At 44.1% G+C, this 18842-nt stretch overlaps 1 protein-coding gene across 1 annotated transcript; it reads right to left on the bottom strand.

Annotated features, from left to right (window-relative positions):
• Positions 1–303: 303 nt before the first annotated feature.
• On the bottom strand, positions 304–18243 carry Ddx19b (DEAD-box helicase 19B). The gene is made up of 12 exons (XM_042700908.1): positions 18075–18243; positions 13858–13906; positions 11037–11090; positions 10360–10495; positions 9945–10037; positions 7665–7767; positions 5985–6099; positions 3547–3724; positions 2731–2968; positions 1629–1791; positions 1044–1235; positions 304–612 (listed from the first exon to the last, which is right to left on the bottom strand). The coding sequence occupies exons 1-12, from the start codon at positions 18129–18131 to the stop codon at positions 551–553; spliced, it is 1440 nt and encodes a 479-aa protein (XP_042556842.1). The 5' UTR covers positions 18132–18243; the 3' UTR covers positions 304–550.
• Positions 18244–18842: the final 599 nt, after the last annotated feature.

Genomic DNA, 18842 nt, shown 5'->3' with positions numbered 1-18842 from the left:
ACAGGTTGGTAATATTCAGATAAGCTGATTCACACCAAGTTCTAAGCAGCAGCTCACAGGTTGCTCAGCTGTCTTATGATAGCCTCCAGACACAATGGTTAGGCTCACACACATCTTCCTTGGGGCCTCTCCCTGGGTGCTCCCTTTTCATTTCTATCCTGACACATCGAAAGGACTGAAGGTTGTCTCATATACTCCAGGTGAGAAAATAGGCAGGGGTTGTCACAAAGGATCCTGGGCAAGTACCCACAGTATCTAGATTAGTTACACACTGGGCGAAACGCTGGCCAAAAAAACGAAGTATTTGCAAAACGTAAATTTCTGTGTATTCATGCCTAATCTTCCAAAGTTGTGTAAACAATTATTCTACCATCCCCCATCATTTGCACAAATTTCTGTCAAGTCCAAACGTAATTGTGAATGAGGTAGGTAGCTTCTCTACTCGTGCCTTTGTCTTTGAGGTGCCGTCAAGGCCGATGCCATGAAAGCACTAGTCTCCTGGGCTGGGCAGCGCCGAGTGTGAGCACCAGCGACTCACTGGTGGAGCTTCTCAGTTAGCTATTTTTTCAATCTCATCCAAATCATCCGTATCCAATCTTTCTATCTTCTTATCTGGGGAAAAAGATTTGAAGGGAAACCAACATGGAGTAACCAAGACAACACAGCACAAGTCATCTAGACACAGAATGGGGACATTACAAGACACAGCCCAGAAAGGTGTTACACTTGGGGTCACAGAATTCCTTCGTCTAACCCTAAAGGAAGGCCTCTAGAGCAGCTGAGCAGGGGACATTGGGGCCCGGGTCACTGACACCAGGGGTGCTCCAGGCAGCAGCCTGGCCACACATCAGCAGCCGTTCCACTCCCTGAGCCCCAAACTCCCAGGAGTGTTCCCTGAGAATGTACAGATGGGAGGAGGGAAGGGAAGAGAAGGTGACAGAGACAGAAGCCTCGCTGATGGGCATGGGGAAACCTCCCCTTTCCCCACTCCCATCCCAGCCCACTGAAAAGGGCACCAGGCACAGCACCCTCCAGGGACTCACTAAAATGCTCCTGGATTTTGTTCAGGATGTTCATGCTGTGCTTGCTGTCGACCATGTTCACGGCCAGGCCTCTTTTGCCAAAGCGGCCGGTGCGCCCAATCCGGTGCAGGTAAGTCTCATTGTCGGGGTTCCCATCCTTGTCCACAGGAAGATCGAAGTTGATGACAACAGACACTTGTTCAACATCAATCCCTGCATGTTAGGGGGGTGGGGAAGACAGAGACACAGGCCTCAGTCCACACAACCACTTCAAAAGGAGGAAGGAGCTGGGCCAGGCCACCTCTAGAGAAGGGGCATTCAGTCCCTGGACAGAATGAAGGGAGGACAGAACTTTACAGCAGTGTTACAAAGACCCCTGTGGAATGTGAAGCATGTGTGCTGCACACATGCACGTGGACACACAGCTAAATACCGGCACTGCCCAGGATGAGCACTGCTCCCAAGCACTCAGAGCCTGGACGCCCACTTGCGCCAGGGCGGCACTCCTGGAGTCTTTGTTGGTTTCTCTCAGTCTCTTCTAGAAAGGAATGTCGCACCAACCTCACCACCTCCCTGGGTCGGGCACACCAGGACATCACTGCTCACCCCGGGCACACACGTTGGTGGTCACCAGAACTTTCTCCTTGCCTTCGCGGAAGCGCTCAATCACGGCAGCCCTCTGCTCCACCATCATCTCACCACTCAGCAGAGCCACCTGGTGCCCTTCTTTGGAGAGCTCTGCTGCCAGCCAACTAGCAGTTTTGCGGGTCTGGATGGAAAAAACAATTAAGAAATGATGGTACCTTTATAAAGGACTGTATCTGACTTGGCAGATTCTACTGGAAACGTGGCCAACCTGATGTGTCTGATACATCAGCAGCACCTGGGTAATAATTTTACAAACATTTACTCAAGTGTGAAGATTAAAAGACTATCTAGGGCAGGAAAGGTGGCTCCGTGGTAGAGTGCTTGCCTTGCATGCATGAGGCCCTGGGTTTGCTTCCTCACCACCACATAAGCAGAAAAAGCCGGAAGTAGTGCTGTGACCAAGCAATAGAGCTTTAGCCTTGAGCTGGAGAACTGAGGGACAGCACCCAGGCCAGACTTCAGGCCCCAGGACAACAAAACCAACAAAAAAAAGGCTATTTAATATAGACTATTTATTTTACTGTATCATATATATTTTCATATACTATTGTATCTATAAAATGAAACATGAAAGGGAAGGAAGGAACTACACACTGTGGCTAATGCCTGTTACCCCAGCTACTCAGGAGGCTGAGATCTACAGAACTGTAGTTTGAAACTGACCTGGACAGAAGGTCTGATTCCATCTCCAATTCATGAACAAAATGCTGAACAGAAGCATGACTTAAGTGGTACAGCACCAGCAACGAACAATCAGCCTGAGTGATTGAGGCCCTAAATTCAAGCTCCAGTACCAGCACACAGGCACATGCACACACGTGCACAGGAAAAAGAACTGGTTCAAGCTGCATTATACACATGGATGGAATAGTTACAGTGGCACTCTCTCATGCTATAATGCATGCTAACTCTAATTAGATTAAAATAAAGACACAGTCTACTCCATCCTCACAAAACCCTTCCTTTCTTGTCCACACATGAATCCGGTCAGATGCAGCTGGACAAGGGAGAGGCTGAGGACGGGGTGGGGCAGCCCCTGCAGGCCTGCAGCTCTACTCACGTGGCAGAAGATCATGGCTTGAGCGATGGTGATGGCCCCATACAGGTTGCACAAGGCCTGGAACTTCTCATCTCTGTTATTGCACAGGACGTAATACTGCTTGATGGTGTCCAACGTCTCCTCCTCGCGCTTCAGTTTGATAACATTGGGGTCTGGAACCACTTTCTGGGCAAACTGCCACACTGAGTCTTCAAAGGTGGCAGAGAAAAGCAGCATCTGGCAGTTCTTGGGCAGCATCCTACAAGGTGACATCCACCATCTTTTTTGGTCAGTGATGGGCCATGAACTCAGAGCCTAGGAGCTGCCCTTGAGCTCTTTTCTCAAGGCTAGTGCTCTATCACTTTGAACCATAGTGCCACTTCCAGCTCTTGGGTGGTTAATTGCAGAAGAGTCCTATGGACGTTCCTGCCCAGGCTGCCTTTGAAGCATGATCCTCACATCTCAGTTCCCTGAGCAGCTAAGATTTACAGGTGTGAGCCACCAGCACCCAGGTCCTCCAGGCACTTTGGATGACCCAGGACTTCACCAGAAGGAACAGAAACCCAGCCTCCCATCAAAGGCCTGCACAGACTACAGCCCCCACAGGCATGAAGGGCTAGAGGCAGACCCATCTTAGCAAGGGGGAGGAAGAACACAGCCAGGGTGGCACTGGGCTGGGTTAGGGCTTGAGTCTCCCTTCTCAACCCAGGCTGGGAGTGTTATAAATGCTGATGAGGAAATGGCCCACTGAACACATGCTGCAGTAAGTACCAGATTAGAACCCAATAGAAGTTGGAGGAGGAGTTTCAAGTTCCTCCTGGCCCCAGTTCTTCCTACCTCTGGATGCGGATGCTTTGGTCCTGGTGGCCCTGAGTAGCTATCATCACGTCTGCCTCGTCCAGAACAAACACCTTGATCTTCTTGGGGTCAATGAACTTGAGCTTTGAGCACCAGTCCAGGACAGTCCCCGGAGTGCCAATGACAATCTGCTCACTGATCTTCTGACCTCTTTCCACTGTAGAGACGAGATGTTTTCTGTGGGTATTTCAAAGGCAAAGCCAGCTCTCCTCTCTGATACCCTAAAGCTTTGTTTTTAATGCTTATAGAGTTTTTTGTTTGTTTTAAGGTAAGCATAAAATACCACTACAAACAAATAAAAACTGGCAATAGGAAAATCTGCGTTAAGGATATGAACAAGGAGAACACAAAAATATCTCCAAAGGCAATCTTATCTCTTTTTTTCTTCGTGTTTTCTTTGTAGTTCTAAGGATTAAACTCAGGTCTAATACTAGTCAAGCATTTTTTACCAAACTACTTTTCCTTGGTCTTGAATTCAATATCCAATTCCCTCTACCTGATCTTTATTTTTCTGTCAATATCATTTCACTTATAGAAGTATTGAGTTTTCACACCATTGGACTTATAAGCATGCATGACTTGGGGCTGGGAAGGTGGCTCAGTGGTAGAGCGCTTGCCTTGCATGCATGAGGCCCTGGGTTCGATTCCTCGGCACCACATAAGCAAAAAGAAAAAAGCCGGAAGTGGCGCTGTGGCTCAAGTGGTAGAGTGCTAGCCTTGAGCTGAAGAGCTGAGGGACAGCGCCCAGGCCCAGAGTTCAGGCCCCATGACTGGACCCCCCCCCCCCCAAAAAAAAAAAAAAAAAAAAGAGTGCTAGACTTGAGCAAAAGAAGCTCAGGGACAGTATCTAGGCCCTGAGTTCAAGCCTCAGGACTGGCAAAAAAAAAAAAAAAGAATGTTTGATTAGTATGCTCAAGGTCCCTGATTTGATCATCAGCACTGGAAAAAACATACACACACCAACACTCCAACTGGGCACCAGTTACTGTTATATTAGTTCTTTGGGAATCTGGAATATTGTAGTTCAAAATCAGCTCAGGCAGAAAAGTCTGTAAGACTCTATCTCTAAAGTAATCTCTACCTGAGATTAAAAAAGCAGGGCTTAAGCCAGGTTTCGATGGCTCACTTCTGTAATCCTAGCTACTCAGGAGGCTGAAATCTGCGGATCACAGTTGAAAGCCAGCCAGGGCAGGAAACCCCGAGACTCTCTATCTCCAATAAACCACTGAGAAAACCGGAAGTGGCGCTGTGGCTCAAGTGGTAGAGGGCTTGCCTTGAGCTGAAGAGCTGAGGGACAGCGCCCAGACCCAGAGTTCAAGCCCCATGACTGACAAAATAAAAATTTAAAAAAACAGGGCTTTTTAGGTATGTATAGTTCAAGTGGTAGACCACAAGCTCTAGACTTCAGTTAACTAATTGCTATTCCATATTAAATTAACAAATTAAAACTCAATCCCAGTTGCTGCAGAAAATTAAGAATTCTTTTATCCAAATTGCAAAATTTTAAATTTTTTATAATAAACTTCATTATAATTTTTCTCTTCAGAACTGATCTAAAGTTGCCCCTAGGATGTTGTATGTAAAACTAATTTCTGTGATCATAAAGTTACATTTGTTTCAAAGATCCATAAGATTCAACCAAACTTCTAGCAATATTTCCTAAAGTGCTTAAACAGGCAGGTAGGCACTGGTGGCTCACACCTGTAATCTGAGCTACTCAGGTGGCTGAGATCTGAGGATGGTGGTTTGAAGCTAGCCTGGGCAAGAAAGTCTTTGAGACTCTTATCTCCAATAAACTACAAACAACAACAAAAAAAGGTGGAAGTGGTACTGTGGCTGAAGTGATAAAACACTAGCCTTGAGCAAAGAAGCTCAGGGACGGCAACCAGCTCCTGAGTTCAAGCCCTAGGACCAGCACACACACACAAAAAGTCAGGTATAAAACTACTGAGAAGGGGGGCTGGGAAGGTGGGTCAGTGGTAGAGCGCTTGCCTTGCATTCATGAGGCCCTGGGTTCGATTCCTCAGCACCATATAAGCAGAAAAAGCTGGAAGTGGTGCTGTAGCTCAAGTGGTAGAGCACTAGCCTTGAGCTGAAGAGCTGAGGGACAGCGCCCAGGCCCAGAGTTCAGGCCCCAGGACTGGACCAAAAAAAAAAAAAAAAAAAACTACTGAGAAGATTAATAAAGACAACACAAGCTACCACTCTACTTTTCTGTTTTTTGCTTGTTAACTGAAGAGTCTCACAAACTTTCTTGCTCAGGCTGGCTTCAAACTTCGATCCTCAGATCTCAGCTTCCTAAATATAGGCGAGAGTCAAGGTTTCTAGCCTTCTTGTGCTATTTTAACTATCAGATACATTTTAAAATCTTTAAAAATAAAAAGTGTTAGCATAATATTTCAAGATTATATACTCACATTTATTGCCTCGAACAGCATAAGCTAACTTCAGTTCAGGGTAAAATTTGCCCATCTGCTCAATCACTTTTCCTGTTTGAAGTGCCAGCTCATATGTTGGGGAAAGGCACAGGCACTGGGAGGGAAAGAGTGCAGAATGAATGTTCAAGACAAAAACCCTTTGTGAAGCTGAGGGTTGGGGCCCGCTAGGTACTCCGAAGGCTGAAATCTAAGGATCACAATTCAAATCCAGCCTAGACAGGAAAGTCTATGAGACTTATCTCCAGAAATTAGCTTCCTTTTTTCACTTACTCAGAAAGTTCTCACAACTCCTCCTTTCTTTTCTTCCTCCCTCCCTCCCTCTCTCCTCCTTTCTTCCTACCCTCTCCTTCTTTCCTGCCTGAGCATGGACTGATTTTAGTATAACAGGATAAAGTAGGAAGAAATAGAACAAAAGAAAACACTTCCTTTTCCCCACTTAGTAAATGGAAGCTAAAGACTCCACAACTTTCTTTTCTTTTTTGAGACAAGGTCTCACTAATTAGCCCGGGTTGGCCTTAAAACTAATAGGGACACTAAGCAAAAGGAAAGAAATGTAAACATCACTTAATGTGTAAAAAATAACTTGTATTGTTAAAGCTCATAGAATTCACAAACTGAATAGACCATGATAATGACAATTTGCCTTGTGAAGGTTAAAATGTGTTTGTGACTTTAACTAAGTATCACTATTCCACAATACTGTGAAATATGTGAAATTTATGTAATCACCTAATCTCAATTAAAGAAAAAAAAAGAGAGAGAAGGGATGGGTTAGGAGATGGGTGACAATGTTGTCAGACACTTTGTACTCTATACTGTTTTGTAGAATGGGAACTTCTTTGTACAACTACTTGAAGATAATAAAATTTAAAAAAAAACTAATAGGGAGATGGAATTGGTCTCAAACTCTTGATCATCTTGTCTCAGTGCTGGGATTCCAGAGATATACCTCTATGCCTGGCAGTTCTCTGAACTTGTTTTTTTCTCCAAGTAAGAGTCAAGCTTGCCGGCCACCAGTGGCTCAAGCTTGTAATCTAAACTACCCAGGAGACTGTGATCTGAGGATCACAGTTTGAAGCTAGCCTAGGAAAGTCCCTGAGACTCTTTTTTTTTTTTTTTTGGTCATGGGACTTGAATTCTGGGCCTAAATGCTGTCCCTCAGCTCTTTAGCTTAGTGCTCTACCACTTGAGCCACTGCACCACTTCCAGATTTTGGTGGTTAATTGGAGATAAGAGTCCCTCAGAGTTTCCTGCTGGGGCTAGCTTTAAACCTCGATCATCAATCAGATCTCAGCCTCCTGAGTAGCTAGGATTACAGGCATGAGCCACTGGTACCTGGCATCCCTGAGACTCTTATCTCCAGTTAATCACAGAAAAAGCTGGAAGTGGCAGAAAAGAAGCTCAGTGACAGGGCCCAAACACAGAGTTCAAGCCCCAGCCCCAGAAAAAAAAGTAAGAGTCAAGCTTGTCAACAGTCCTTCAGAATTGGCAAACCATGGAAAACAGAATAGAAGTTTTTTCTAACCACTGAAAGATCTATTTATACTCAACTTGAATTCTAAAAAGTATCACGTAGTGATGTTTGGTTTTTAATCCACCAAATGGAGTCCCTCTTCTACCTGTAAGTTAGTAGAAAATCCAAATTTACCAAAGCCTTACCTGGGGGTATCTGTTTGCAGGTTCTACTTGGCTAAGCATGGCCAACACAAAGGCAGCAGTTTTTCCAGTACCAGACTGAGACTGGGCAATCAAGTTCTGTGGACTGCACAATAAAATAAACTGTTTAAACCTGGTGCTGGTGGCTCACTCCTATAATTCTAGCTACTCAGGCTGAGAACTGAGGATCGCAGTTCAAATATGGCCTTGGCAGGAAAGTCTGTAAGACTCTTCACCACCAACTAAACACAAAAAAAGCCAAAAGTGGAGCTCTGGTTCAAGTGGGTAGAGTACTAGCCCTGAGCAAAAAAGAAAAGAAATAAAACAAAAAATAAAAAAAAATCTCAGGGACAGCAACCATGCCTAGAGTTTAAGTCCCAGGACTGGCACCAAAAAACAAAAACAAGAAACTGTGTAGGACAATACTGTGAAATTTGGGAAATTATGTAATCACTTAACCACAATTAAAAAAAAAGAACCTCGGGGAAGGTAGGGAGGGAAGGGATGGTAGGGGGAAAACAATGGAGGGGGTAACAATGCTCAATAGGAAGTGTACTCATTACCTTGTTCATGTAACTGTAACCCTCTGTATAGTATCTTTACAATAAAAATTAAAAAAAAAAACTGTGTAGGAGCTTTAAAAAATAATAAAGCTTAAAAATAGTATTCAAACTTCATTTATATAGAGACAATGGGGTCTATAGTAGTTACAAATGATAGGAGGTACAAGTATAGGGTACTACACAGAAAATATTTTATGATGGCATTTGAAAAGCACTATATATGTGTGCATGTGTTTGTGTGTGAGATACATACATATAAAATTTTCTTTTCAGCTGGGCGCTGGTGGCTCACGCCTGTAATCCTAGCTACTCAGGAGGCTGAGATCTGAGGATTGCGGTTCAAAGCCAGCCCGGGCAGGAGAGACCATGAGACTCCTATCTCCAATAAACCACCACAAAACCGGAAGTGGCGCTGTAGCTCAAGTGGTAGAGCGCTCGCCTTGAGCTGAAGAGCTGAGGGACAGTGCCCAGGCCCAGAGTTCAAGCCCCACGACCGACAAAAAAAAAAAATTTTCTTTTCAAACAAAGTGGTAGGAATTGAACCCAGGTCTTGTGTATTGCTAGGCAATTGCTCTACTACTAAACTTCATCGTCAGCCTATGTCATTCCATTTATTCAAAAAGTTATACTTTTCTTTTTTATTTCTCATTATTTTATAACTTTTCTATAGAATGCATATATTGCCAGGTGCTGGTGGCTCTCACCTGTAATCCTAGCTTCTCAGGAGACTGAGATCTGAGGATCGTGGTTAGAAGCCAACCCAGACAGGAAAGTCATCTTATCTCCAATTAATCACAGAAAAAGCTGGAAGTGCCACTGTGGCTCAAATGGTATAGCACAAGCCTTTAGTGAAAGGAGCTCAGGGATAGCTCCCAAGCCCAGAGTTCAAGCCCCAGGACAGGAGGAAGAAAGAAAAGAAAGAAAGAAAGAAAGAAAGAAAGAAAGAAAGAAAGAAAGAAAGAAAGAAAGAAAGAAAGAAAGAAAGAAAGAAAGAAAGAAAGAGGAAGAAAGAGAGGAAGAAAGAAAGAAAGAAAAAAGAGAGAAAGAGAGAAAGAGGGAGGGAGGGAGGGAGGGAGGGAAGGAAGGAAGGAAGGAAGGAAGGAAGGAAAGAAAACAAGCAAGGAAGCATGTATTATTAGGCTTACTCTTTAAGATTATAAGCTGGGCGCGAGTGGCTACTAGCTACCCAGCCTCCTAGCTACTAAGGAGGCTGAGATCTGAGGATCGCAGTTCAAAGCCAGCCCAGACAAGAAAAGTCTGTGAGACTCTTATCTCTAATTAACCACCAGAAAACCAGAAGTGGTGCTGTGGCTCAAGTGGTAGAACACTAGCCTTGAGCTAAAGAGCTGAGGGACGGCACCCAGGCCCAGAGTTCAAGACCCACAACTGACCAAAAAAAAAAAAAAATTATGCAACTGTAACCCCTTTGTACAATTACTGAACAATAAAATTTGGGGCTGGGACGGTGGCTCAGTGGTAGAGTGCTTGCCTTGCATGCATGAGGCCCTGGGTTCAATTCCTCAGCATATAAACAGAAAAAGCTGGAAGTGGCGGCTCAAGTGGTTGAGTACTAGCCTTGAGTTGAAATGCTGAGGGGCAGTGCCCAGGCCCAGAGTTCAGGCCCCACAACTGACCAAAAAAAAAAAAAAAAAATCTTTTAAAATGAACAAAGTTTAAAGTAGGAAATAAAAATGAAATTGAGTTATATCAAGTTACATACGGTTCAGCAAGCATCAAAGGCAATGCATTCTCTTGTATTTTGGACGGACGGTTGAAACCCATGGCATAGACTCCTTGGAGAAGCTGTGGTTTCCTAGAAAAAAATAATTAAATATCAAAGTTGTCATCTCTTTGAGAAGCACAGCAAAATATTTGGGAGATCTTTTTTTTTCTCCATTGTTCGTAGTTTGTATCTAACAATATTTGACTTGAACACAACTTATGAGTGAGCTAACAATTTTTACAGGTTGCCTGGAAATTTTATTTAATAGCCTAATATTGTGCTACATCTATTTTGTAATTATCTTGTGGGTTACTTAAAAATGATCTGCTATGTGAAAAAAATATGCTTTAACAAGTCTAAGATCTCTATCTAAATGCAAAAGGAAGCTTCAGAAAAATGTACAAATACTCACAGGCGAAGCTCTTCAAAAGACTTCACGGAGTAGAGTGGGGAGTTGGGGTCCCGTTGCAGGACTTCCACTTGGTTTGTGTTATCCACAAGATTGCTTCTGATCAGCTTATTGAGTAAAGACTGTGCAGCTCTGTCCTCTGTCAGGAAAAAGAACAAAGATTTTTAAAAGTCTATGAAACTCATTATGGCTTCATCTAAACTCAACTACCATTGATAGTAACATGTCTGTGTACCTATTCTCTGAGTTGAATGAACATCTTACTTTTGATTTATAAATTCAATGGAAAGAATTTCTCTTACAACATAAACCATAAAAGTTCATTTACCTATTGATTAAGCTGAAGTTTTATTTTAGAACTACTACTAATGTCAAACCAAGTTGGGTATAAACTATGACACGTAGTAGTAAACAGTCTTTTACATGAGAAACCTCATTTATACATCTTTTGTTGTTGTTTTTGCCAGTCCTGGGGCTTGAACTCAGAGTCTGGGCACTGTCCTTGAGCTTCATTTTGCTCAAGGCTAGTACTCTATCACTTGAGCCACAGCACCACCTTTGGCTTTTTCTGTTTATATGGTACTGAGGAATCAAATCCAGGGCTTCATGCATGCTAGGCAAGCACTCCACCACTAAGCCACATTACCAGCCCTTCATTTATATATCTTTAGGGCTCTTACCTTTCTCTTCTTCATCTGTCTTTTCTGCATTAGCACTGGTCTTGACAACAGCACCTTTATCAAAAACAAAGTGGCTGTAATTCAAAAATCCATTCCATACATCTTATCTAAAACAAAAAAAAAACTCAGATCCTCATAAATAAGTAAATGAAACCAAACCACTGATAAAAAAAAAAAAAAAAATAGGGCTGGGAAAGTGGCTCAGTGGTAGAGCGCTTGCCTTGCATGCATAAGGCCCTGGGTTCGATTCCTCAGCACCACATAAGAAAAAAGCCGGAAGTGGCGCTGTGGCTCAAGTGGTAGAGCGCTAGCCTTGAGCTGAAGAGCTGAGGGAAAGCGCCCAAGCCCAGAGTTCAGGCCCCACAACCGGACCCAAAAAAAAAAAAAAAAACAAATAAGCAAAAACAATACATAAAAGTTTTGAAATACTGCTTAATAAATAATAAATACTGCCTAAATAAAGTTTTGAAATACTGTTGCTCATATGCTATTCTTTCCTATTCCAGTTCCCTCACTCTATCTCAAAAACAAATGAATTATTTCTTTTACAAGAGTATCTGTGTAAGCCAGGTGCTGATGGCTCATGTCTATAATCCTAGCTACTCAGGAGGCTGAGATCTGAGGATCAGATTCAAAGCCAGCCTGGGCTGGAAAGTCCGTGAGACTGTTATCTCCAATTAACCACCAGAAAATTAGAAGTAGTACTATGACTCAAAGCAGTAGAATTGCTAGCCTTGAGCAGAAAAGCCTAGGGACAGAGTTCAATCCCTGAGTTCAAGAACCATGACTGGAGCCAGTTACCGATGGCTCACACCTGTAATCCTAGCTACTCAGGAGGCTGAGATCAGAGGATCCAGGTTCAAAGCCAGCCTGGGCAGGAAATCCGAGAGACTCTTATCTCCAATAAACCACTCAGAAAACTGGAAGTGGCACTGTGGTTCAAGAGCTACAAGCGCTAGCTTTGAACTGAAGAGCTAAGGGACAGTGCCCAGGCCCAGAGTTCAAGCCCCATGACCGACCAAAAAAAAAAAAAAAAAAAAAGAATCTGTGCAAACATATTGCCAATATAAGAATACCATTAGAAGTCTATACAAATAAGCCGGGCGCTGGTGGCTCACGCCTGTAATCCTAGCTACTCAGGAGGCTGAGATCTGAGGATCGCGGTTCAAAGCCAGCCCGGGCAGGAGAGACCGTGAGACTCCTATCTCCAATAAACCATCAAAAAAACCGGAAGTGGCGTTGTAGCTCAAGTGGTAGAGCGCTCGCCTTGAGCTGAAGAGCTGAGGGACAGCACCTAGGCCCAGAGTTCAAGCCCCACGACCGACAAAAAAAAAAAAAAAAAAAAGTCTATACAAATAAATTTACTAATAGAAATAATAAACAACATTGTAACTACATAAACAAGGGAAAATTTTCACAAGACTTTAGGAGAATTCAGAGTGAGGTAAAATTCAGTGAGGTAAAAGTTACAAACTCCACCCCTTCATTAATATTAATATTGATATTATTTTGTAATTGGGAAGCATACTATGCAAGTTCTCTACCACTAAGCCATATCCCGAGTCCTCTACCAAAATCTATTTTCTGAACAGGTACCAGTTTAGAATAATTGAGAGTAGGTAAACTCTGAGATTGCTCACACTTTAACCATCTCACCGCCAAATTAAAGAACAGTTAAGGGCTGGGAAGGTGGCTCAGTGGTAGAGCGCTTGCCTTGCATGCCTGAGGCCCTGGGTTCAATTCCTCAGCACCACATAAACAAAAAGAAAAAAGCCGGAAGTGGTGCTGTGGCTCAGGTGGTAGAGCACTAGCCTTGAGCTGAAGAGCTGAGGGGCAGCGCCCAGGCCCAGAGTTCAGGCCCCACGACCGGACCCCCCCCACCCCAAAAAAAAAAGAACAGTTAAAATATAAATACAACAGAGGGGCCCATCAGCTGCACTGGGCATTGATGAAAATGAACTAAGCAACTTAAGGGCAGCAATAGGAGGGAAGGAATGAGGGGGAAAGAGGAAACAGCTTACACCAAGCAAAAGCAAAGACATGTACTTATCACTCAATGTGGAAGAAATAGTTCTGTCAAGGCTCATAGAATTCACACACATTATAGACCAAGATAATGACAGGTGAAGGTTAAAACGTGTTTGTGACTTTAAGTATCACTATCTCACAATACTGTGAAATTTGTGAAATTTATGTAATCACTTAATCTAAATAAAAAAATTATTTAAAAAATAAAAATAAAGAACAGTTAAGCCAGGTGCTGGTGGTCCATGACTCTAATCCTAGCTACTCAGGAGGATGAAACCTGAGAATTGTTGTTTGAAGCCAGCCCTAGCAGAATAGTCCATGAGACTTATTTTTTTTGGTTAGTCGTAGGGCTTGAACTCTAGGCATAGGTGCTATCCCTGAGCTCTTCAGTTCAAGGCTCTACCACTTGAGCCACAGCACCACTTCCTCCATGAGACTCATTTCCAATCATCCAGCAAAAAGCCAAAGTGGAGATATGGCTCAAGTGTTAAGAGGGCCACCCTTGAGTAAAAAAGCCAAGTGAGAACTAAGTTCAAGGCCTAGTACTATTAAGTACACACCCACATCCCCCCTCCCCCCACACACCCAGCTTTGACAGTATAGCCTATGATGAGAAATTTAATAATTTGTAAGCCAATTAGGTGTCCTCATTCTATATTATACACATTTTGGTTACACAACACACTTCAATGACTTTTAAATCAAATGAATGTCAGAATCTGCTAGTTTTTTATGTAATTATAAAATACAATTTCTTTCCCAGATAGCTGCTATGTAGTTTTTAGTTACTCACCATTGATATCTGGTTTGATTTTCTCTTCCTTAAGATGCAAGTTGCTTAACTAAATGAAATGGAGAATATAGGGGAGAGAGAAATTGTCAGAAAAAGTCACTTAAAAGATTTTGAGTCAACAGAGTCTTTAATGAAGGTAGGAAAAGAATCAAGTCCTACACCATAGGTATACTCATTAGGTTTTCTATTGGGTTCCTTCTGCTTACAAAATTTTTGACTGAGAATAACTAAATTTCTCAAAACATACTGGTCAAAAAAACAGGATTACAGCTGAACGCTGGTGGCTCAGGCCTGTAATCCTAGTTACTTAGAAGGCTAAGATTTGAGGATCATGATTCAAAGCCAGACTGGGCAGGAAAGTCTGTGAGACTCTTATCTCTAATTAACCACTAAAAAAGCTGAAAGTGGAGCTTTGACTCCAGTGGTAGAGTACTAGCCTTGAGCACAAAACCCAAGAACAGCATCAAGACCCTGAATTCAAGCCCAAGACGAGCACAAGCAGCTCAAAATCTTTGCTTCCTAATTACAATTTCTATAATTCACAGTTATAATTTGTGAGTTTGCTTAATGCCTTCATTGTAAAGATTCTCAGGGGAATATCACTGGAGTCCTCACTTTCTTATGCTCTGAACAAAAGCAAATCTAAAGAGATACCATAAAACTAGTAAAGACCTAACAGCAAAGCACCTATGGGCAAGAAATACTCAAACCAGAACACCACAGCGTGCCAATATGCAGCCTTTGCCTCAAGTCCTCCTGTGCTGAGTGCGGCTACACATTTTAACTGGGAATGGTCTGCAGCAATGGGACACACAGAAAATCAAAATATCAATTAAACCGGGAGACAGCCAGGAAAGAGATGACACTGTCCAAAAGGAAATGTACTCTTTACATGACTTATATAACTGTAACCCCTCTAATACATCACCTCTAATAATATTGTTAAAAAAAAAAAAAACCTATCAGATTGAAGTGAGAACAGAAAGAAAGGGGTGTACTAGAGAAATATTTTCAGGAAAAATTACCAGGATTTTGTCAAATGCTGTAAATTTAAAGATATCTGGCAGAATTTATGTCCCCTTATTATAACACAAATACCTTAACGAAGAGAAATTTCTACTGATTCTAGCGCAAAGTAGGTATATTAGTAATAAAGTATCATGTGGGGACTAAAACACCACACCACCTAGTAAAGGGTAGAAGTAAAATCACCAGAATATGTTGTCACCAGGTTCTTCTATGCCTTGATGTTCCTTCTATCCAAGAATGAGGGAAAGGAAGAGGGTGAGAAAGTGGGAATGCAAAAATTTATTTGAGGGCTGGGAAGTTGGCTTAGTGGTAGAGTGCTTGCCTTGCATGCATGAGGCCCTGGGTTCAACTGCTCAGCACCACATAAACAGAAAAACCGGAAGTGGCTGTGGCTCAAGTAGCTCGGTGCTAGCCTTGAGCTAAAGAGCTGAGGGACAGCGCCCAGGCCCAGAGTTCAGGGCCCAGGACTAACAAAAAAAACAAACAAACAAAAAAATTATTTGAAGCTGGGCACTGGTGGCTCATGCCTATAATCTTAGCTATTCAGGAGTCCAAGATCTGAAGAACCCAGTTCAAAGCCAGCCCAGGCAGGAAAGTCTGTGAGACTCTTAACTCCAATTAATCAACAGAAAACTAGAAGTGGTGCTGTAGTTCAGTGGTAGAGTACTAACCTTGAGCAAAATAGTTCAAGGACAGTGTCTAGGCCCTGAGTTCAAGCCCCATGACCCATCAAAAACCAATTCTTTCAATAGGTGGTAATTTGGAAACAGAACTTTTACTTGTGGAAACCAGTAGAAAGCTTTTAGTGTCTGTCTGCTTAGCCAGGAAAAAAAAAACTGGCAAAAGAGAAAAATTGTCATAAAATAAAAATTCTTTATTAATCCCACAGTATGGAGAACATACTAATAGATAATATAAAGTCACCAGCAGAGAGCGTGATATAAAGTAGCTGTTTAATATGTTTGATCTTCACTAAAGCACTGCCTCATACACCCTGTCAAGGAATCTTGTTTAACTCTAGAACTCAAAAATGAGATGAGACAGACAGGCACTAGCAATATTTATAAGAAAAAGGCTAGCCTTGAGCTGAAGGACAGTGCCCAGGCCCAGAGTTCAGGCCCCACAACCAGACCCCCCCCCCCAAAAAAAAAAGAAAAAGAAAAAGGCTAGGGCTGGCAAGGTGGCTCAGTGGTAGAGTGCTTGCCTTGCATGCATGAGGTCCTGGGTTCAATTCCTTAGCACCACATAAGCAGAAAAAGCTGGAAGTGGCGCTGTGGCTCAAGTGGTAGAGCACTCGCCTTGAACTGAAGAGCTGAGGGGCAGTGCCCAGGCCCAGAGTTCAGGCCCCACAACCAGACCCAAATAAATAAATAATAAAAATAAAATAAGAAACATTTTTCAATGAGATGTACAAGACACTATGTTGAAAACGAACTGTACAACTTGGCGGGGGGGGAAGAAGGAGTTGGGGAGGTGGAGAAGGAAGAGATGATAGGGAAAAAACACAGGAGGAGGTAACAATGCTCTATAGGAAATGTACTCATTACCTTACTCATGTAACTGTATCCCCTCTGTACAGTATTTCTACAATAAAGAACATATTTTAAAAAAATTTCTCTTTATGTTTCTAACTTTATCCTCTATTTAAAAAATAAGATAAGGGGCTGGGAAGGTGTCTCAGTGGTAGAACGCTTGCCTTGCATGCATGAGGCCCTGGGTTTGATTCCTCAACACCACATAAACAGAAAACGCTGGAAGTGGTGCTATGGCTCAAGTGGTAGAGTGCTAGCCTTGAGCTAAAGAGCTGAGGGACAGAGCCCAGGCCCAGAGTTCAGGCCCCACAACCCACACTAATAATAATGGTGGACTGCAACTGGAGTCCCAGCTCAGAGAACTTGAGGTGGAAGAATCATGAGCCCAGAAATAGTCTCAAAAAATAAAATATTTTAATAAAGCTGGTACAAAAAAAAAAAAAAGGCCGGCGCTGGTGGCTCACACCTGTAATCCTACCCACTCAGGAGGCTGAGAGCTGAGGATCGAGGTTCAAAGCCAGCCCGGGCAGGAAAATCTGTGAGACTCTTATCTCCAATAAACCACCAGAAAACCGAAGTGGTGCCATGATCAATTGGTAGAGCACTCGCCTTGAGCTGAAGAGCTGAGGGACAGCGCCCAGGCCCAGAGTTCAAGCCCCACAACCAACAAAAAAAGAAAAAGAAAAGACAAGTCATAAATTTAAATAAAGGTTTTTTTTTTTTTTGCTGTAATTTTTTGGAGGGGGGCAGGGAGAGGGGTCAGTCGTGAGGCTTGAACTTGGGGCCTGGGCGCTGTCCTAAGGTCTTTTGTTCAAAGCCAGTACTCTACCATTTTTGAGCCATACAGCCACTTCCGGTTTCCTGGTGGTTAATTGGAGATCAGAATCTCAGGGACTTTCCTGCCCAGCTGGCTTTGAACCGTGACCCACAGATCTCAGCCTCCTGAGTAACTCGGATTACAGGCGTGAGCCACAGGCGCCTGGCTTCTGTTTGTTTGTTTTAAAGTCCTATTCTCAAGGAATATACAGACAGACTTATATACTAAAAGAAGTAGGTTTCAGGGGTTGGAGGCGTGGCTCAGTTGGTAGAACGATAGCCAATGGGCGAAAAGTGTCAGGAATCGAGTTCCATACCCGGTCTGGGACCATAAAAGAAATAAGCCGGCTTCAAAGCACTACCAAAACTCAGAATATTTAAGTGCACGAAATCTACACAGACATGTGTAACTCACGTCTTGCTTACTATCGTGAGACTCAGAAACGACGACGTGCGGTCAGTCGGGAGGGGTTACCGCCGGCCTGACTCTCGCCGTCTTGTCTTCCTCCATGAGAGAGAGGGAGGGGAGCAGGCAAGATCGGAGGAAGACACGTCCCGGCGCTCAAGAACCGAAAAGGTGGAGAACCGTGACAACCGGAGTCTTCATGCAAACTAGGACTAACTCTGACTCCAGGGAAACAGGCGGGTGGTTTGGCGTTTGGGGGACCCGAATGCCTGCGTTGCCGTGACTCGGGGCGGATGGGTAAGCAGAGCCCGCTCAAGGTCCCGGCGCCATCCCTGCAGCGACCAACCTTCCCACGGGGCGCCTTTTCCCAAGGACCGGTACCCAGCCAGAACCAGCCCCCCCCCCCGCCCCTTTTACTTCGGATGCCAACTCACCGACTCAGCTGCCGCTTCCTGCTGGTCCACCGCCAGGGCCCACGAGTCCGTGGCCATGGTCCCGGGCGCGGGTGGGGCGCTGGCGGCCTCGCCCGCGGTGCGAACGTGGGCTCCTGGGGGTGGCACTGCGCAGGGACCCGGCTCGGGAGGGGAGGGGGGCACATTAGTTGCGGCGCTAGGGGACCGGAAGCGGCGCGCCGCGATGACGCCCGCGTCGCCGCAAGCACTGCCGCCCCGCCCCCTTTGGGCCCTCCCTCACCCCAGCCCCGGGTATGCTGTCACCTTAAAATACTTAGGCTCGGGTTAACTGGCCTTACGATCGAAAGAAGAAAAATGATATTCCTGCCCAGCACAGTAGGATAGAAGACGTTCCTACACCAGGGATCTATCGAACAAAACCATTACAGAGGGTCCAAAGCATAAGCAAGCCGACTGTCCTGCTGGCATTTTCCTGCAACTTAAGAAGGAATTCCAACTCTGATTTACCAAGCATTCCATGGAATCAAGTTTATCTCAAGCTATGGTGGACAGATGAAGGTGTGTACAGGAAGAAAAAGGCAAATACAGCTCGAGAACCATGACATATGTAACTCAAATCCAAAGCAACCCGGGAGCTAGCGCTGAAGGCTCACACCTGTAATCTTAGCTTTGCACAGGGCTGAGATTTGAGGATCACAGCTCCAAGGCAGCCTGGACCGGAAGGTCCGTGAGACTCAACTCCAATTAACCACCAGAAAACCGGAAGTGGCGCTGTGGCTCAGGCCCTGA

Source organism: Dipodomys spectabilis, unplaced genomic scaffold, assembly GCF_019054845.1.
Source record: "Dipodomys spectabilis isolate Male_0828 unplaced genomic scaffold, ASM1905484v1 ptg000273l, whole genome shotgun sequence".
Classification (NCBI taxonomy): Eukaryota; Metazoa; Chordata; class Mammalia; order Rodentia; family Heteromyidae; genus Dipodomys; species Dipodomys spectabilis.
The sequence above is the reverse complement of the archived record's forward strand: the minus strand, read 5'-3'. Positions and strand labels throughout refer to the sequence as shown.